Genomic DNA, 17460 nt, shown 5'->3' with positions numbered 1-17460 from the left:
TTATAATTTATTAAGTGAATCTCGTTTTTAAGATTCCCTTTCAGTATTGTTGGAAATTAATTAAGTTCCACGTGGAACACTGCTGACAAATTCAAAGTAGGACTTTAAATAAGCTTTTGGCAACTCAGTACAAGTTACTGAATTATCTGAATATCAAATATCTGTGATATTTCATACATGGAAATGTGATATCTGGTAAGGCAGGACCAGTAGGAGTGTCTCCTACTTTATGAATCAGATGTTGTAGAATTTCAGCTTGATTAATAAATAAGGTTTGTTTTATTTACATTCAGGAGCATTTATGGGGAAACACATTAACATAAAACAACAAACTCATCAGGAAATAGGGTGATTTGTACTACATTAACCACAAATATGTGTTTTTTTTCCTCTATAACATTAATGAGAAATTCGCACCCCAACGTTGTCCTGCTTGTGATGCCTTTTCTGGGGCTACCTGAAAAGAGAGGCCAGAGTTAAGGGAAATGAGTTCTATTTATTGAAAGGCCTTCAGGTACATTTCAGGCAGATGAAGGCCCCCAGGGATTACACCCAAAAACGATGATGGGTTATGAGTTTTCACACTTTTATAAGTTTGGTCCATTTGTATACTGGGGGTTAATTTCCCAATTACAGCTTCAGATAATGAAGTCATTTACCTAACTCACTTTTGTTTCCATCTCTCGGGGCCTGAGGCAGTGAGGTGTCCTCGATTCCCCAGCCTGGAGAGGAATTTTTGGGTCTGACCAAAATGTGAGGACAGCAGCTCACACTGAACACGGAGTTTAGAATTATACACTAAAGAACTGCAGGATCACAAATATATAAAAGCGGGAATCCTAAGGCACCACTTGGACGGTGGTTCTAGAGACACTTTTAATATTATATTTATATTAAATTTTGTGTATTTTGTGAGAGTTTGGGCTGTGAAGTGAAGTGATGAGGGAGGACGAAATAACGGCCCCTCAGAGCCCCCTCAGGTTTCCCGCGCGCGGGCCCGGAGCGGGGCTGGGGGGGGGGGGGGGGGGGGGGGGGGGGGTGTGAACGCGCCCCGTTCGCGCACGCGCCGCCCCCGCGAGCGGCCGTCCCCGTCTCCAGGCGCGTCCGGCGGCGCGGCGCATGCGCGGGGGCGGCACGCGCAGGCGCGGCGCGGTGCACTGTGGGATACTGCGGCCCGGGCAGGCTGGTGAGGCGGCGCGCGCGGGGCCGGCGGGGGCGGCGGGGCCGGAACGGGGGCGGAGAACCGGGGGAGGGGGGAGAGCGAACCGGGCCGGGGGCAGCGAACCGCAGCGCCCCGCCCGCCCCTCACCCGCTCCCCGCTGTGTCTGCTGCAGCACCGGCGGGGCGGGCGGCGGCGCGATGGCCTCCAGCAGCGGCACCGACGTGATCCAGGTCACCAACGTCTCGCCCAGCGCCAGCTCGGAGCAGATGCGGACCCTCTTCGGCTTCCTGGGCAAGATCGAGGAGCTGCGCCTCTTCCCCCCCGAGTGAGTGCGGGCCTGGCGCCGCCTCGCCGCCTCCCCCTCCGGCCCTTCCCCCGCGGCCCAGCGCCGCCTCCGCCCGCCCCCCCCGCGGCTCCCGGCCCGGGCCGCCCCCGCTCCGGGATCGCGCCCGGCCGCGGCCCGCTCTGCGCCCGGGGGCTGCGGGGGCGGCCCGCGCTGCGCACCCCGAGAGGAGCTGCTGCTCCTCCTGCTGCTCCCCGCACGGCTCTGCTCCGTCACGGGATTGCGGGATTAATGCGGGTGACACGTGCGGCTCCGGGGAAATTCGCGTTTGTCTCCAGGAGCTGTTTGTCCAGGGTTGTGCCCGCTGAGCCTCTGTTTTCTGCGTCACCTCCGCAGGGCCAAAACTTCTGGGTGTAGATAAACGCATTTGTTACAAATAATTTTGTGCTAGAGGAACAGCTTAGCCCTAATTTACAAAGAGCACGCTTTTAATATTTGTGTTCCTTGCGAACAAATCTGTGCTGAGCAGAAAGGTGACTGCTAACAGACAAATACACGTTTCTCATTTGCACATCTTGCCAGGAATTCTGTGCAAATTATAACAAATAATGCACATTTCAAGTGTGTATATAACTGAAAATGAAGTTTCGGGCACCCTGGTAATTTACAAATAGCCACAAAGTAAAGGAAATAAGATAGTTTTTATGTCTTCACTTGCAGTTAAGTTCTAATGAAAATAAATAGTGCTTTCAGAATCCTTTCTGATGCAATATAAAACTTGGGTGTTAGCAGTACTGATGGTTTCAGTTTGAATTACAGAGCCTGGTGTTATTATATGTTGGTGTTTTGCATATTTGTTATAGAAGTTAAAGGTTTTCTTTCAACCACGATGAAGATTAATCAAACAAGACCACAATCAATTATTTGTAATACCCAAAATTACTTGGATATTTTTATTTTAGGGGAAAAAAAAACTATCACCAAACATTTGTTTTTCTTCCTTGAGGCTTCCATCCCTTCTAGCACAAACCAAAGACAGCTCCAGAGGGAGTTTCCTTGTTCCCAGCTGGGATAACTGACATGGTAGGAGCTCACCTGTGACAGGTGCAGTCCTTTCCTGGGCTGCTCTGTATTTGGACACTTTGTCTCATTTTTCAGGGCTGTTGAGGGGATTTGTGTCTTTGAAACTTTGTAGCTTTAGATACACATTAACTAATCTGTTCGGAGATTGCTTCAGTGCCTTGGTGTCCTTTCCCTTGTGTGAGGAGGGCCCTGTCACTCAGGCCCTGCAGATTTTTCCTGGACTGATGGGAATCTGCTCTGGGTCACTTCAGGGCCCCCAGTTCCACTTCACCCCAAACAGAGGGACATTTCCTAATAGTGCCACGTTCTTTTTCTGTTCCTTCTCCTTCAAATTCCAGCTGACTTTTTTCCCTGCCCATGGTGTCCATCCATTTTTGGAGGGGTATGGGATATAAATTATAATCTGTGAATTCTCCCCAACATCTGGGTTCCTTTCTATCCTGGATCCTGCTGGGATTTTCCCTTGCCTGTAATGTTTGAGGAGCCAATCCCATTTCCATTGCTCCGCCTCCTGGTTTGATCCGTGTCACTCTGACCCTTATTCTCCTGCACTCCCAGATCATGTGTAACTTCCTGAGCTTCTCCAGATTCCTGGTTTTCCTTCTCTCCCCTCATCCACCTCCTTTCCCCAGTTTATTTAATCCCCTGTTTCCCATTCGTTGTATACCTCAGCTGGGTCTTTAATGCACAACCAGTTTTGGGACTTCTTCCAATTTTCCTCCTCCTCCTTCTGCTTTCCCCAGACTCCACTGCCTGGTTCTCATCTTTATTGTATTCCATAAAACTCCATCCAAACTGGAAAGTGGAGGGAATGGATTTCTGAGTTTCCTGTAGTCCAGCCTCAGGAAATCCTTGTGTGTCCCAGCATTCCAGTGGCTGAGAGACAATTCCTGAATGTTTCAGTCTTGGGTGAATTAGAATAATGATGGATGGTGGCTTTTTTTGGGAGCTGTTGAGAACATCCAGTTCTTGATGAATTTCACCCAGCTTGGATTTGAGAGTGAGTGGAAATACCATTTTTAAAAGTGCAATACACAGATGTAAATTAAATGTCAGGCTGCAGAAGCATTGCCTAACACATTTTCAGTTGTTATTTTAGGTTCATTATTTTGGGAAAAAGCTCAGCTATCCCAAAGCATTCCCAGTGGCACTCCTGGCTGTAAACAGGATCTGCTGAAGAGTCAATAGGATTTGCTCTGGTTCACATTCCTTTGTTATCACTGGCATTTTAAAAATGCCTGAAAATATTGGGCTGCATTTCTTTAATGAATTGTGTAATTTTATTCAGTTTAGATTAGGAACTCCTTCAGCTCTGCCATCACCCCTCATTTTACTTTTCTTTACAGTTTTACTGTGATTTTGCTAAACACCTTCTACTAATGCTTCCTTGGGTTTATGTTATTATTCTTTTTTATTTCTTCTTATTTCTTATTAATTATTACTTATGGGCTAAAAAAGGCACCATTTTGCCAAGCTGCTGTGGATTCCTGGGTACAAAAGAGCCACCAGATTTAAATTATTTTTCTCTCATTTATCACTGCAGTTGCTTCCCAATTTATTCAGTCTGCAAGCTGTGGGAGCAAGTAGCTGTTTCTAATTTTAATGCTTCAGAAGCTGCAATGTGCTGGCTCCAATTTAGTTTTCCACATCAGGTGAAATGTAAGGTTATTAAAGTGTGGTCTGACAGACACTGGGGGCAGTTGTGTGTGTTGGGCTCAGTGGGGCTGAAGGTGAGGGAGCTTTTGGCATTTGCAGTGCCAAAAATAGACCCTGGATCTGTCTGGTGGTGTCGGAGTTGTTCCCTGAATTCTGACAACCCCCAGTGCTGAAAGGCTTGATCAGCCTCAGCAGCCCAGATCAAACTGCTCTGGAGCTGGGATGCCTTTGAAGTCGGATGTTTAGAGTTGTGGCTGGGAATCCAGGTAGGAAAAGCAGATTTTTGTCAGGATCGGTGATGTTTTCAGAGCTCCCCAGGCTCATCTGGACCTCTGGCCTGGAGTAGGTTTAGGACTTGCTGCTGCTTCCACTCCCTGCCTGGGCCTTTTGGAGGCAGCTTTTAACTCATCTGTCCCACAGTTCTGTTTGCAGAACAATTTTTCTTCCTTTTACTTTGTACACCAAATTCCAGCAAATTCTTCCCTGCTTTCAGCACAGGGGGGCTCTTGGAACCCATTCTGGACCTTGCCTGGCTTGACTGCACCTGGGTTTTCAGTTAGGTTTGGTTTTAGGGAAGTCACAGCTGTAGTTCTACAATTATTTCCTGTTGCAGGATGTGGATATTTCTGGGTTGGTTTTTCTTTGAAGTGACTCAGAACTTGTCAGTTTTGGGTTTGTAGGTTGACAGACATTTGTTCTGAGCTGGGAACAGACCTACCTTGGGGAGGGGTGCTGTGTTCAGCTTTTCATTCCTGCCTGAGCTCCTGAAATTTCCTCGTTTCCCTGCTGAAGGACAGGCAGGAGCTCGGCACTGGGCACTCCTCAGGCTGTGGGAGCAGTGAAATTTAGTCTAGAATCTGGAATGGAATTGGGTTGATGAATAAAACAATCCCAGACTGGTTTGGGTTGGGAGCGACCTTAGAGCTCATCCAGTGCCACCCCCTGCCATGGGCTGGGACCTTCCACTATCCCAGGGTGCTCCAGCCTGGCCTTGGGCACTGCAGGGATCCAGGAGCAGCCACAGCTTCTCTGGGAATTCTGTTCCAGAGGCTCAATACCCTCCCAGCCTGGAATTCCTTCCCAATATCTCATCTCTCCCTGCCCTCTGGCAGGTCAAAGCCATGAGTGCACACGCTGCCCCTACTTGCCCTTGTCCCGAGTCACAACAATCCTTTAATCATCACCCTCTTCATTTCACAATCCACCTTCATTGGGGGCCTAAAGCAGGGAGTGTGAAACCACAGGGTTTAACTGAGACACAATTGGTAACTTTTTCTCTTTTTTCAGCCAACTTTTCCTCCCAGCCAGGGCAGAATTTGCACTTAGGTGGATTCATTGCACACAACAGAACTGACGTGCAGCTGGAGTGATAACAGAGCTGATGTGCAGCTCCAAGAGAGGGAATGTAACAATTGGGGTGTGGTTTTGGGGTTGATTCTGTGCTTCCCTGCTGTCCCTGAGTGCTGGCTCTCTCTTGCAGTGACTCCCCCTTGCCGGTGTCGTCGCGTGTGTGCTTTGTAAAGTTCCAGGACCCCGACTCGGCCGTGGTGGCCCAGCACCTGACAAACACTGTGTTCGTTGACAGAGCCCTCATAGTCGTTCCCTATGCTGAAGGTTTGTAACTTGTTTGATGTTCTATGGGGCCACCCTTGGGGTGGTGGTTGGTTCCTGTCTAGTGCACAAAATTGAGCGGTAGTCCTATGTCAAACATGTCAGAGATTGCCATTCTGAAACCCTTGGTATATTGCCTTTGGCCCCTGGATTTGATCAGATTGTTTCCATAGAGACACCAAATCAAAGTGGAAAGTTTTGTGTGGCTTCAAAGTGTAGAATAAGAGCGTTTTAGGCAGAATTCTATGCAAATTTTGCTCTGTGTCAGTCTCAATGAGACATTTTCCCAAACAGACTGTAATGCAAACAGGTCAATATTTTAAGGAAATTTTACCTTATTGATTGTTTGCCACTTTCACTCTCTTCATGAGGATGATTTCTCCCTCCCTGAGAATGCATGGGAGAGGAATTAACATTCCTTTGGGATAAGCTGCCATTGCATTTATTTGGGAACATCCCCAAAAAAGGCCCTCACTCTCCTTGTGGAGTCCAGTATACCAAGGGTTTGAATAATTACGGTTTAATTCAAAAGTGACAACTTCCAAGAGGTGCCACATGGGCACTGGTCCTAGTTTTTAATTCCAAGTTTTCTTGTTCATCCTTGATATATTTAATAGAATTTCACTAAATAATAAACTCTTCTCTCTGTTATTTGTGTGTGTGATTTTTGTAGTGGAGAAGGCAAATGCAAAGCCCTTCCAGATGACTGAAAAACAGTGGGTCCTCTGCAGCTACAGGGGATTCTAGCCATTAACTAAAGGCCAGCAAGCACTCAAGTCCCCAAGTGTTTTCCTGGTGTAACCACTTGTTAACTACATTTTCTCTTCTTCTTTTTATTTTTACATTTTAGGGTGTTACAGTAATTTGAAAGGCAATGAGCAGGGTTTTTGGAACTTACCTTAAAAGCAAAGTGCTGAGAAGACACCTCTTCTTACAGAAGTCTTATTAAACTCTTCTAGACTTGCTTTAGAAGTAACTGATTTCCATTGTACTTGTGCATTTCTTGATTTACTTCTGGGAAAGGTTGAATTGAATAAAATCTTGCAGATTAAGTCATACTACAGTGCTAAGTTTGGTACATGGCCCTGGGTCACACCTGTAATCTGTCATGCTGGAGCTGTCTCTTGAGGCCTGGGGAGCTGTCTTATCTTATCTTTGTATTCCTTAAGCTTAAAAGATACGAAAGTTAAGGTTAAAAGATGTCCAACCTAATTCCTGGAGTGTAGGAATGTGCAGCAGTGTGGCCTCTGACTAAGCCCTGCTGCTTCCTGGGGGTCCAGAACCCCTTCTGCACTGGAGTTACTGCTCCTGCTGCCACTGCTGGAGATCAGCAGAGCTGAAAGGCTTCTTGTCCCTGTGTGGGTGTTAAACACAGCACCAGGCCAGTGAGATTCTGCTGGAATATTCTCCAAGGCCCGTGGGAATAATGCCAGTGTTTAATTCTTCCTACAAGGATAAACCCACTTTTCTCTTTGTCAGTCTGACTTTGTCCACTGGGGATAAACCTGGCGCATAGAGAAACCTGCCCAGCAGCTGTGCTTCAGAAAATCAAATTGTTAAAGTAGAATATTTTACTGGGCCTGTTAAGGAGTCACCCCTGGGCTGTACCTTGCGTTGTTGAACAGCTCAGAATTTAATGGCCTTGGCACATCACAAGAGAGATGTTCAGCCCATGAAGTCTTGCCCCTGGGTTGATAATCCCATACTTCTGTCCCTGTGCTGGAGTACAGTTTCTCCCCAAAATTCAGCCTGCCAGGGTCCCAATTGAACAAGAAGCAGCATTTTCCCCAGCCCACAGTGCCACTGCTGATGTGCTTAAAGCCAGGCCTGTGCTGAATGGGGCCCTCCTCTCTCTGATTTCTGCTGTGCTAATGAACCTGTGTGATTATTGCCTGTCACTAAAGCAAATGTTTATTATCTGTTTAGTGCAATAATTCCCCCCCTGTCCCAAGTTTTAGCTCACACAGACACTTTGGTGTTGGCTGTTGCTTTGTGTTATAGAACTATACACAAAGGCTACGGTAAGGTTTAGTATTTGTCATTTTCTCTGGGCTAATTCCTAGATTTGGAAGGAACTCTTTAAGGTTAAAGATGGCTGGGGGGGGTGTTTAGGTTCTTTGGTTAATGTTTGTTTCTTTTTGTCTGTTTCTTTTTCTTTCATTTCTACACATTCATGCAGTATTTCATGGTTCTAACAAAGCAGCAGTAAAAAAAGCTCTTGAAGCATGAAAATTAACTGGTGAGGGGCCTCATTGCTTTTTTTTAAATTATAGTTTATTTAAATACTTTTTAAAGAAACGATTAGAGGATCAGATGCATGAATTTTTTTTTAATGGATGCAGATCTTCTATGAGGTGTCTCGAGTTAAGTCTGAGGATTTGTATTTAGATGCCAGAAATGTTGTAGTTGCACTAATTTGAAATGTTTAGCTGTAATTGATAAATATCCTCTTGAGACATAATTTTGCATGCCAAATGACCCCATAATCTCTCTGTAGGTATGTTGATATATTTATGCATTCCTGCCCTTTGCCTCCATGACCTTTTTCCCCTGTCCCTCCATAACTTTGGGTATCTAAAGTGCTGCCAGCTCAGTGCCACGAGCCAGATATCAGTGCTGTGTATTGTACATTTGTGTAGATTATCGGCACTTCTCAGTATAGGTGGGAGGAACCATTACCTTTATTTAACAGTGGTTTTTCTTTTTTGTTGTTGTGTTTTACAGTTCTTTTCCCTGGTTCAGCCTGAACTATATACCAGGCCCTGCTGAAAATACCACCCAACAGTTTTCTTCTGCAGCTTATCCAGTTTCTCTTAAGTGCCCTGTACATATTGTATGTTTTATGATGAGATGCAGTTTCTTAATATGTATTACAGAAACACTACTGGTATTTGCAACTATATAGTAAAATTGTTTTATTGAACTCTCATTTTGGGGGCTTGGGCACATTAACAAATTAATCCATCTGTATAGGGCTTTTGCTGTTGGATAGAGTAAAACTCCCTCCACACCTGTTTGCCAGTAGGGCCCTGAGCACTCTGTGTGCAGAGCAGGCAGCGCAACAGCCCCTGGGCTTAGCTGGCTGCAAGACTTTGGGCCACGAGTCCCCTGTGCCACAGCAGGTGGCAGCAGCATTATTGGTGCTCTAGGCTGGCACATATCGGAGCAAAATGCATTTTACTGCACAGGTAAGGAATGTGCCAGCATCCCTGTGTGTATCCCAGCCACAGACACAGCCCCAGCATTCCCGGAGAGCCGCATTCCATGTGACACGTCAGCAAAAGCCCTACCCAAAACACCCATCCCTTCTCTTTTAAGTTTGCCAAAATTTGTATGGTAGGTGTAAAAGAAAACATAGTGAACTGTACCATATTATTAACCCCTAAATCCAACTTTTTTTGTCTTGTGTATCTTGATTTTTCTGTGTGCTTTGTAGTGAAGCAGCCGACACGAGTCGTTGTTCATAAAACAGCTTTTGAAAGTTGAGAGCACTCTCACCCCTGGAGAACCGACTGTGCTTGCTTACGTTTGGTTCATGACTTAAAAATCGAGTACAGGTGATGAAACCTTGGCAGTGTTAACAACAAAGTAGTGTGTATTGTGCTATTTTTTTGCTCTAGAAACTTAACCTTTTGTAGAGAAAAAGGAACAGTCAAATTGTCACCCATTGAAGTTGCATTCTGACAAAAAAAGTTAATGCTAAATATTAATAGCCATCAAGCTTTGTATTTTAGCCAACATAAGTACTTTCAACAAACTCAGGTGGTGTATCAGGGAGACTTTGCTGGGTGTATTTGTGTATTTGGTGCCTCTGGGCTGGGATGCACTCTAATGCCAGGCTGTTTCCCTGCAGGAGTCATTCCTGATGAGACTAAGGCTTTGTCTCTGTTGGCACCAGCTAATGCCGTGGCAGGGCTGCTGCCCGGGGGTGGCCTGCTGCCCACTCCCAACCCTCTCTCTCAGGTAGGCTGGGGAACCCCTGGGTGTCTCCTGCTGCATTCCCACTTCATTCCTGCTGTTTCTTTCAGGACTGGTGTGTTCATTCCAGTTCCAGGGCCCTGATGGATTGGGACAGCTCTGATGTGAATTGGGGCACGAGAGCCACGAGTTGTTAGATGGAATATCCCGATTTCCCTATTTCCTGCTTTCTCAGGGCCCTGTTTGTGCCTCCTACCCCTCTCACCCACTGTACTTTGCAGATGTGACAAGCAGTAGAGATCTCACAGATTTTAACTTCCTCAAGTCCAGGGAGCTGCCACGCTGTGAGATTCCCTTCATTAATCCTCCAGCTGAGGGGAAAATGGGAGTTTGGTTGTGTGAACCCACAAGAATTCATGTGGAAGATGAACAGTGAGAATTGCACATTGTGGGAGAAGTTGGAGTCACAGCTCAGCTCTTAACAGGGCACAGAATCAAAGTGCAGGAGGCAAATTAATCATAATAAAACCTCATTAATTCTGCACTTCTCAAACCCACCTCAGCTCCTGCTTAGCTGAAGGACCCCCTGGCCATGGAGCTCCTCAGGAGGGAAGAGCCTAAATTTAACCTTTGAAACCCAGGGAAGGGGCCAGAAGAGCCAAATACAACCCAGAAGATTTCATTCACTGAAAACTGTGCATAAAAATCCTGGAAACGGTTGTTGAGCCACCTGAGTTCCAGCTGTGTCTGAAGCCCAGGCTGTTCACAGTGTTGTGTTGGGTTTGGGTGTCTTGTCTCAATCCTCTCATGTGAAATGGCCCAAACTGAACTGCTTTCAGGAGCCTCCTGCTCTCCCAGTAGCTTCTTACCCAAATTTAGAGACATTTGCAGGGATGCAGTATTTTTAAATTGCCTTTTAACATCAACTGTGGCCATCTCAACCCTAAAATGAATTAGAAATGGGGCAATAGCCTCAAAAACTTAAAATGAATTTCCATTTTAGCTCTGAAAAATAACTTCATTTTCAACTGTCACTTCTTCAATTTTTGAAATGCTTTCCTCCTTCACCCACCTTGATTTCCCCTGCCCACTGACCTCACTGAGTGATTTTTGTCTCTGCCACAGATTGGTGCTGTCCCTTTAGCTGCTTTAGGAGCTCCTGCTCTCGACCCTGCCCTTGCTGCTCTTGGGCTTCCTGGAGCAAACCTGAACTCCCAGGTACGTCCTCATTCCAAAAATATCCTTTATTGCCCCCTCTTGGCTGCTCTGAGAGTGCTTTTCGTTAGGATCAGTGCACAGCCACTGCCTGGGAACTCCAGGGATTGGTTCCTGCCTGGAATAAAAAAATACCTGCTTGAATATCAAATTAAATGTTGGAAGGGGCCAAGGAATAATTTGGGAATAGCAATGAAATATTTCAAATATATGTCATTATCAGGCCATGAACCTGCCTTGTTCTTCAAGTAAGAAGTAGTTTGACTTTAATTTTGTAGGTGTCAAAAATGTAAGGAAATTTCATCAGGTTGTCACAGCTGAATAAAAAAGGCTTTTAAGTACTAAGAATATTGAGTATATTTATATCAATAAAAAAAATCCATAAAAATATATTGATGATATATATTTAAGATAATATTTTTTAAAGCAACAATAATTTAATGCATTGCTACTGCTATCATACATTTTTATTTTGTTCCCATGTGGAAGAACAAGCAAATGATGGGGAAAATTGAATAACAAATGAAAAAAGAGCTGTAAAATACATTTTTTCATGGAATATTTAAATGTTTGTGAGTTGGCATTGAGGTCTTCAGTGGGGACAGACAGCTTAGAGAGGGCTCTGTTCTCTTGCAGTGCCAGAAATGAACTGTACACTAAAAGTCATTTGTACATAATTATAGATCTAACCCATAACCCATATAGATCTACTCCACCCCAGCAGTGGATTTTTATCTATTTGGATTTTTAACCATTTGTGGTTTTAACCAGTTGTGGTTTTAACCAGTTGTAGTTTTGCCTGTTTGTATTTTTATCCATTTGTGTTTTTACCCATCTGTTTTTATCCATTTTTGTTTTTATCCATTTGTATTTTTAACCATTTGTATTTTTGTCTGTTTGTATTTTTAACCATTTGTGGGTTTAACCATTTGTGTTTTTAACCATTTGTGTTTTTAACCATTGGTGGTTTTATCCATTTTCATTTTTACCCATTTGTGTTTTTACCCATTTGTGTTTTTACCCATTTGTGTTTTTATCCATTTGTGTTTTTATCCATTTGTGTTTTTACCCATTTGTGTTTTTACCCATTTGTGTTTTTATCCATTTGTGTTTTTACCCATTTGTGTTTTTACCCATTTGTGTTTTTACCCATTTGTGTTTTTACCCATTTGTGTTTTTACCCATTTGTGGATTATTCCTGACCCAGGGCAGGGCTGGCTTTGGCTGCCCCTGAGCCCCTCGGTGCAGCCCCAGCCGCTGCAGCCCAGTGTGGCCTTTCCTCCTTGCTGGGGGTGCTGTGCTCTGCTCTTCCAGCTGGGAGGGGACATTCCAAGGAATCTTCTCTTGAGCTCTCACATTTCCCAGCCTGGTTTTAACTTTGTTTTTCCCTCACAGTCTCTCGCAGCAGATCAGCTCCTCAAACTGATGAGCACAGTGGATCCAAAGTAAGCAGCAGCAGCATTCCCAACCCCTTGTCTTGCACTGCTGGGGAGTACCCATGGCAATATCTGTGGGAATATCAGTGTCCTGTCCTGCTGGAGCTGATGCCAGCTTGGAAGGGCCCTGGAGCACCCTGGGCTGGGGATGGTTCCCTGCCCGTGGCAGGGGGTGGGATGAGATGGGCTTTGTGTCCCTCCAAACCTAAATCACTCCAGGGCTCCCTGCTCCTGTGAGCTGGCTCAGTCTGACAGTGCAGACCTGGATCCCTTGGATTCCTCACTCCTGAATTCCTGGAATTTTGTGTTGCCCAGGTTGAACCATGTGGCTGCAGGTCTTGTGTCCCCCAGTCTGAAATCAGATACCTCCAGTAAAGAAATAGAAGAGGCCATGAAGAGAGTCCGAGAAGCACAGTCCTTAATTTCTGCTGCTATAGAGCCAGGTAATTCCAGCCTGGAATGAGCCATTCCAGCCAGGATGGGGCTTGGACACAGCACAGGATAAAAACTGATGGGCTGCAGGGCACTGCCTTCCTGCCTTGGTCTGTGGGGAATTCATTTATTGGGATTTTAATCCTCCTGCAGTGCATGCTCTGTGTGTCCTGCAGAAATGTGCTGGAATTAATCTGTTGATTTTCCCAAAATTCACTGATTTGAAGAATAAGTCTCTTTTTTGGAGCTTGTTTCGGCAGGTTTGATTGTAGAACAAGCTCTGTCACAAATGTCAGAGGCACCAAATCTGAGAGGCAGAAACCTGAACACTGAAAATACAGAATATTCATCAGTTCTGCAGCCTCCTGATGATTTCTAGGAAGGAACAGAACTCCTGTTCTTGTTCTTGCTTACCTCAAGGCTTTTTGTGGGAAATTCAAAGCAGTCTCTTGAGAGGTTCTCCAGCCCCTCACAAAACACCAGATTCTGGGATTTTCATGGAATTTTCTATTGCCCTGCAGCCATCAGCTTTTCACTGACTTAAATTAAGGTTTTTTCTGGATTTTGACTTCTCCAGATTTGCAGAAAACTGTTATTTTATGTCACAAACATGTCCCTGTCCTCTGCTGGTTCTTTTTGTCCTCTTGTGAAGAAAATACAGATGAGCCTTCATTTCAAACAGCAAAATCAGGTTGATTTATATCAATTACATGAAGCTCCAAGTCATTTCCTTAAGAAAATCTTTTTGAATATTAAAAAAAAACATTGACTTTTATTCTGCTTTTCCTTTTTCAGACAAAAAAGATGAAAAAAGAAGACATTCGAGGTCGAGGTCACGCTCGAGGAGGAGGAGGACACCTTCCTCATCCAGACACAGGTGACTGAGCAATTCCTTAAAAACACCTCCCACAGCTGGGACAATTCCTGCAAAACTTATTCTTGGGAAGACCCTGGGGTTTGATTGAGGGCTCTGAAGATTTATTGACATTTCAGTGCAAAGCTCCTGTGCAGGACGGGGAGAGCTGTGGTGGATTTTGGGGGTTTCCTTAGCCCTGAGTAGCTGGGCTGGGAACATCCCAAAATGTCCCTGCTGTGACCCCCATGTTGGTGTGTCCCTGGCAGACGCTCCAGGAGCAGATCGAGGAGAAGATCCCATTCCAAATCCAGAAGCAGGAGGCGATCCAAAAGTCCGAGGAGGAGGAGATCTCATTCCAGAGAGAGGAGCAGGAGGTCTCGGAGCACATCCAAAACCAGGTATTGACTCCAGGGAATCCAGTCCTGAGCAGGGCAGGGATTGTCCCCCGTGCTGGAGCCACCCCTGTCCCTCCCAGCTCTGCACATCAGCAAGTGCTGTTTGAAAGTGACTTCAGCTTAATCTTTCTTCTACTAAAAGGGATAAAAAGAAAGAAGAGAAAGAAAAGAAACGTTCTAAAACTCCCCCCAAAAGCTACAGCACAACCAGAAGATCCAGAAGCACAAGCAGGTACAGGAATGGTTTTCCTTGCTCTCTGTTCCCAGCAGGATTTTGATGCACTTCAATATTAAATAGAAAAAAACGTTGTGATAGAGCAGCTGGTCTGTGGAGGGTGTCCCTGCCCAAGGAAGGAGCTGGGCTTTCAGGTCCCTTCCAACCCAGACTGTGCCTGGATCCCACTGGATCATGATTCCAATGTGGGTGATCTGGTACAGGCACAACAGCACCTGTGTCTGTAGATACTTTCATTTTCCTGCAGTGTTTGAGGTAAATTCTTTGGGCTTACAACAGTTTCTCCTTGCTGTGTGTCAGAGTCAGATGCTGCAGGGTCCCTGCCAAGCTCTTCCTGATTTAGGGAATAAATCCAGGCAAAACTGTTTGATTTTTCAAAAAAAGCTTGCAAATTTAACTTGCAGTTTTAACAGCTCTTTAGTACCCTGTGAGCAGGGCTGGGGTTGGAGCTGGGGATGCATTTGTGGTTTCAACAACGCGAGCTCCTGTGTCTCCCTGCAGAGAACGGCGGCGCAGGCGGAGCCGGAGCGGGACACGCTCCCCGAAAAAGCCCAGGTCTCCCAAACGGAAAATGTCCCGGTCCCCGTCACCCAGGAGGTCAGGGAAGCACTTGGCTGGAGAGAATGGTGTCTGGGTGGGAAATTCCCAAATTGTCACCTACAGGGAGGCTCCCAGGGGATTCTGTTTTGGGGGGAATCTTTGCTGCTCGTGCGGGGCTGCGCTGGGGTTGGCTGGGAGCTCCAAGGGCCAGGGGTGGTAGGAGGAGAACAATTGTGCCACGATTCCCAGTCCCTTTGGCTCTGCACAGTCGGAACCGGCTGATTTTGGGTGGTCTGGGTGTTTGTGACCCTGTCCCAGGGTGGGGAACTCGAGGTGCTCCTCTGTAAAACACTGAGGCATCGCTGTTCCTGCTGTTTCATGGATTTGGACTCCATGATCGCTGTGGGGCCCTTCAGCCCAGGAGATTCCCTGCTCCTGTTTGCCACAGCCTTGCTGGGCCTTGGCTTTGTTTGTGGTGTTGTCCTTGAGCCAGAGCTGAGAAGTTGGGATTTGGGGTATTTCCTGAAAGGAGAGGCTGCTCCCTACTTGCTCTCTGCCGTTTTCCTTTGGCTTTGCTGTGTGAGCTGCGGGTAGCGCTCTGGACACAGCTCCAGCCATGGAATGGGGTGATGGGGGTGGGACTCATCCTCTTCCTGCTGATCCTCACAGGCATAAAAAGGAAAAGAAGAAGGATAAAGACAAGGAGAGGAGCAGAGACGAGAGAGAACGGTCAACGAGCAAGAAAAAGAAGAGCAAAGACAAGGAGAAGGACCGGGACCGGAAATCCGAGAGCGACAAGGATGTGAAAGTATGTTCCAAAAATCCCCGGAGCTGCTCCCAGCCCCGCCCCGCCTCCCCCCGCCCCCCGGCCCGGCCCGCAGGGAGGTGCTAACGTGTCCCTTTCCCTGGGAAAGCAGGTCACAAGGGACTACGACGAGGAGGAACAGGGCTACGACAGCGAGAAGGAGAAGAAGGAGGAGAAGAAGGTGGCGGATGCTCCCTCCCCTAAAGGGAAGGAGCCCGGAGCCGAGAAGGGCAGCGGGGATCCGGGCAGGGAATCCAAGGTGAACGGGGACGACCACCACGAGGAGGACATGGACATGAGCGACTGAGCCCGCCCACAGCCCCTCCAGTGTGATCCTTTATGCTGTACTTGTTAATCCTCAACCTAGATGTATCCAGCTCCGAGCTCTCCATGGTCTGTCCATCCCAATACTAACTCACACCCAAAGCTTGAGACAGGGATCCCCGGCTCGGGGGCCCAGCTGGGGCCGGGCCAGGCCGCACGTCCCTCCCACAGCACGGGCTGGGCCACCCCTCCTCCCTCCCTGCTTCCCTCCCTCCGGAGTGTCCCACAGTGTGGGGAGTGTGGCACAACCCCCCTGTCCTGTGGGAATGCCCCGAGTGTGGCACAACCCCCCTGTCCTGCAGTCACCGAGGGGCTGCCGGCGCCTCCCCCACGCTCCAGAGTCGGCCTTGGATCGCACCAGCTCTTTGTGCTCTTGGCTTTAGTTCTGGTTTTAAACCACGTGCTGGGCTTGGTTGGGTTTGGGTTCCCATGGTTTGGTTGGCTTTGCCCAGGGTTCTATGCCCTGACCTTCCTGAGGGCTCTCTCTCCACCGTGTTCGTTTAGCTCCATCCAGGGCGAGCTGGAAGGGTCTGAGTGAGCTCGGGAAGGGGAATCCTGCCCGTGCCCAGTGAGGGAGGGTTGGGGGAGCAGCCTCACCCAGGCCTGGGGGCTCAGGAGCTCACCCACTGCAGCAGGGAGTGCATTTTAAAATGACCCTGGTCTGTTTTTAAAGCAAGTCCATTGATAATGTACTTTTTACTTGATCTCAAGTCGTACAAACGGATAAATTTGTGTTCCTGTCCCGGCCGTTCCCTCCCTCCCGCACTCGGTGATCCCATGGTATTTGCAGAGTAGTTACCCAAAGCTGTTCCTTAGTTCCAGCAGCTCCAGAGCTTTTACTTTTGTGCAGTTAAAGAGACAAAAGTAGCCGACAGTCTGTGCCATGTCGATGTACAGTTTCGGAAAATGTTTTACAAAACTTTGATAATAAAACCCTGAAACTTCAACTCCTCTTCCTAGAAAACTCCTGGGTTTTATTTCCACTGCTGGATGCACCAAACTTTACCTCATTCCTTACAGGGGAATTGTCCATCTCCCTGTTAGAGTGAAGAAGGAATTATTTTACTTGGGAGGGGAAATGGGTCAAAATGGGAATGTGGAGGTTGATGGGACCTGGCAGATGGAAAGCACGAGAAGGCTCTGGGGAGACTTGGAGCAAGCACAGTTATAAAAATCTTTGTTTTAACTGGCAGTGCTTGAAGCCCTTCCTAGAAGGGTTCCTGCCCCTTTAGAAACAGATTTTCCATCAGCAAATCTGAACCTGCAGAGGGAGACCCTGCTCACTCAGCTTGGGCTGATGCTGGGGGCAGGAGAGCAAGGATAAGTTTAAAAATTAAAAATCCCAACCCCCAAAAAAGCCCCCAGCCCTCCCTCAAAAAACCCAAAAACCCCAAAAAGTCTCCAAAAATCCTCTCAAAGCCCTCCTGCAGCGCCAAAGCCTCCCTGGAGATCCTGGCTTTGCTCTCCATTCCCCTGTGCTCCAAGGGAGCCCATTCCTGGAGGCAGGAG

General features: G+C 47.0%; 1 protein-coding gene across 5 annotated transcripts; it reads left to right on the top strand.

Moving 5' to 3' along the window:
- The first annotated feature begins 1132 nt into the window (after positions 1 to 1132).
- On the top strand, positions 1133 to 16898 carry SRSF11 (serine and arginine rich splicing factor 11). Of its 5 annotated transcripts, XM_088060636.1 has the most exons (13): positions 1133 to 1186; positions 1335 to 1487; positions 5665 to 5798; positions 9649 to 9758; positions 10839 to 10931; positions 12324 to 12373; positions 12680 to 12807; positions 13592 to 13673; positions 13919 to 14050; positions 14190 to 14279; positions 14784 to 14879; positions 15492 to 15630; positions 15737 to 16898. In XM_088060636.1, exons 2-13 carry the CDS (start codon positions 1360 to 1362, stop codon positions 15932 to 15934), a joined length of 1380 nt encoding a protein of 459 aa, XP_087916762.1. In that variant the 5' UTR covers positions 1133 to 1186; positions 1335 to 1359; the 3' UTR covers positions 15935 to 16898. The 5 variants fall into 5 exon arrangements, with proteins under 5 accessions (XP_087916762.1, XP_005521306.1, XP_087916761.1 ...); XM_005521249.3 differs by lacking the exon at positions 1133 to 1186 and having other exon boundaries at positions 1283 to 1487; positions 15740 to 16898; XM_088060635.1 differs by lacking the exon at positions 1133 to 1186 and having other exon boundaries at positions 1283 to 1487.
- Positions 16899 to 17460: the final 562 nt, after the last annotated feature.

This window comes from Pseudopodoces humilis, chromosome 10 (assembly GCF_049639895.1).
Source record: "Pseudopodoces humilis isolate 2021_Gansu_Grassland_sample_001 chromosome 10, ASM4963989v1, whole genome shotgun sequence".
Taxonomy (NCBI): domain Eukaryota; kingdom Metazoa; phylum Chordata; class Aves; order Passeriformes; family Paridae; genus Pseudopodoces; species Pseudopodoces humilis.
The sequence above is the reverse complement of the archived record's forward strand: the minus strand, read 5'-3'. Positions and strand labels throughout refer to the sequence as shown.

What these genes read in the sequence shown, in the direction of transcription:
- SRSF11 (XM_088060636.1), top strand. Translation starts at nt 1,360, where the DNA reads ATGGCCTCCAGCAGCGGCACCGACGTGATCCAGGTCACCAACGTCTCG. An exon ending in AGATCCAGAAGCACAAGCAG is followed by an intron (nt 14,280 to 14,783) that starts GTACAGGAATGG and finishes GTCTCCCTGCAG; the next exon opens with AGAACGGCGGCGCAGGCGGA. An exon ending in CGGTCCCCGTCACCCAGGAG is followed by an intron (nt 14,880 to 15,491) that starts GTCAGGGAAGCA and finishes TGATCCTCACAG; the next exon opens with GCATAAAAAGGAAAAGAAGA.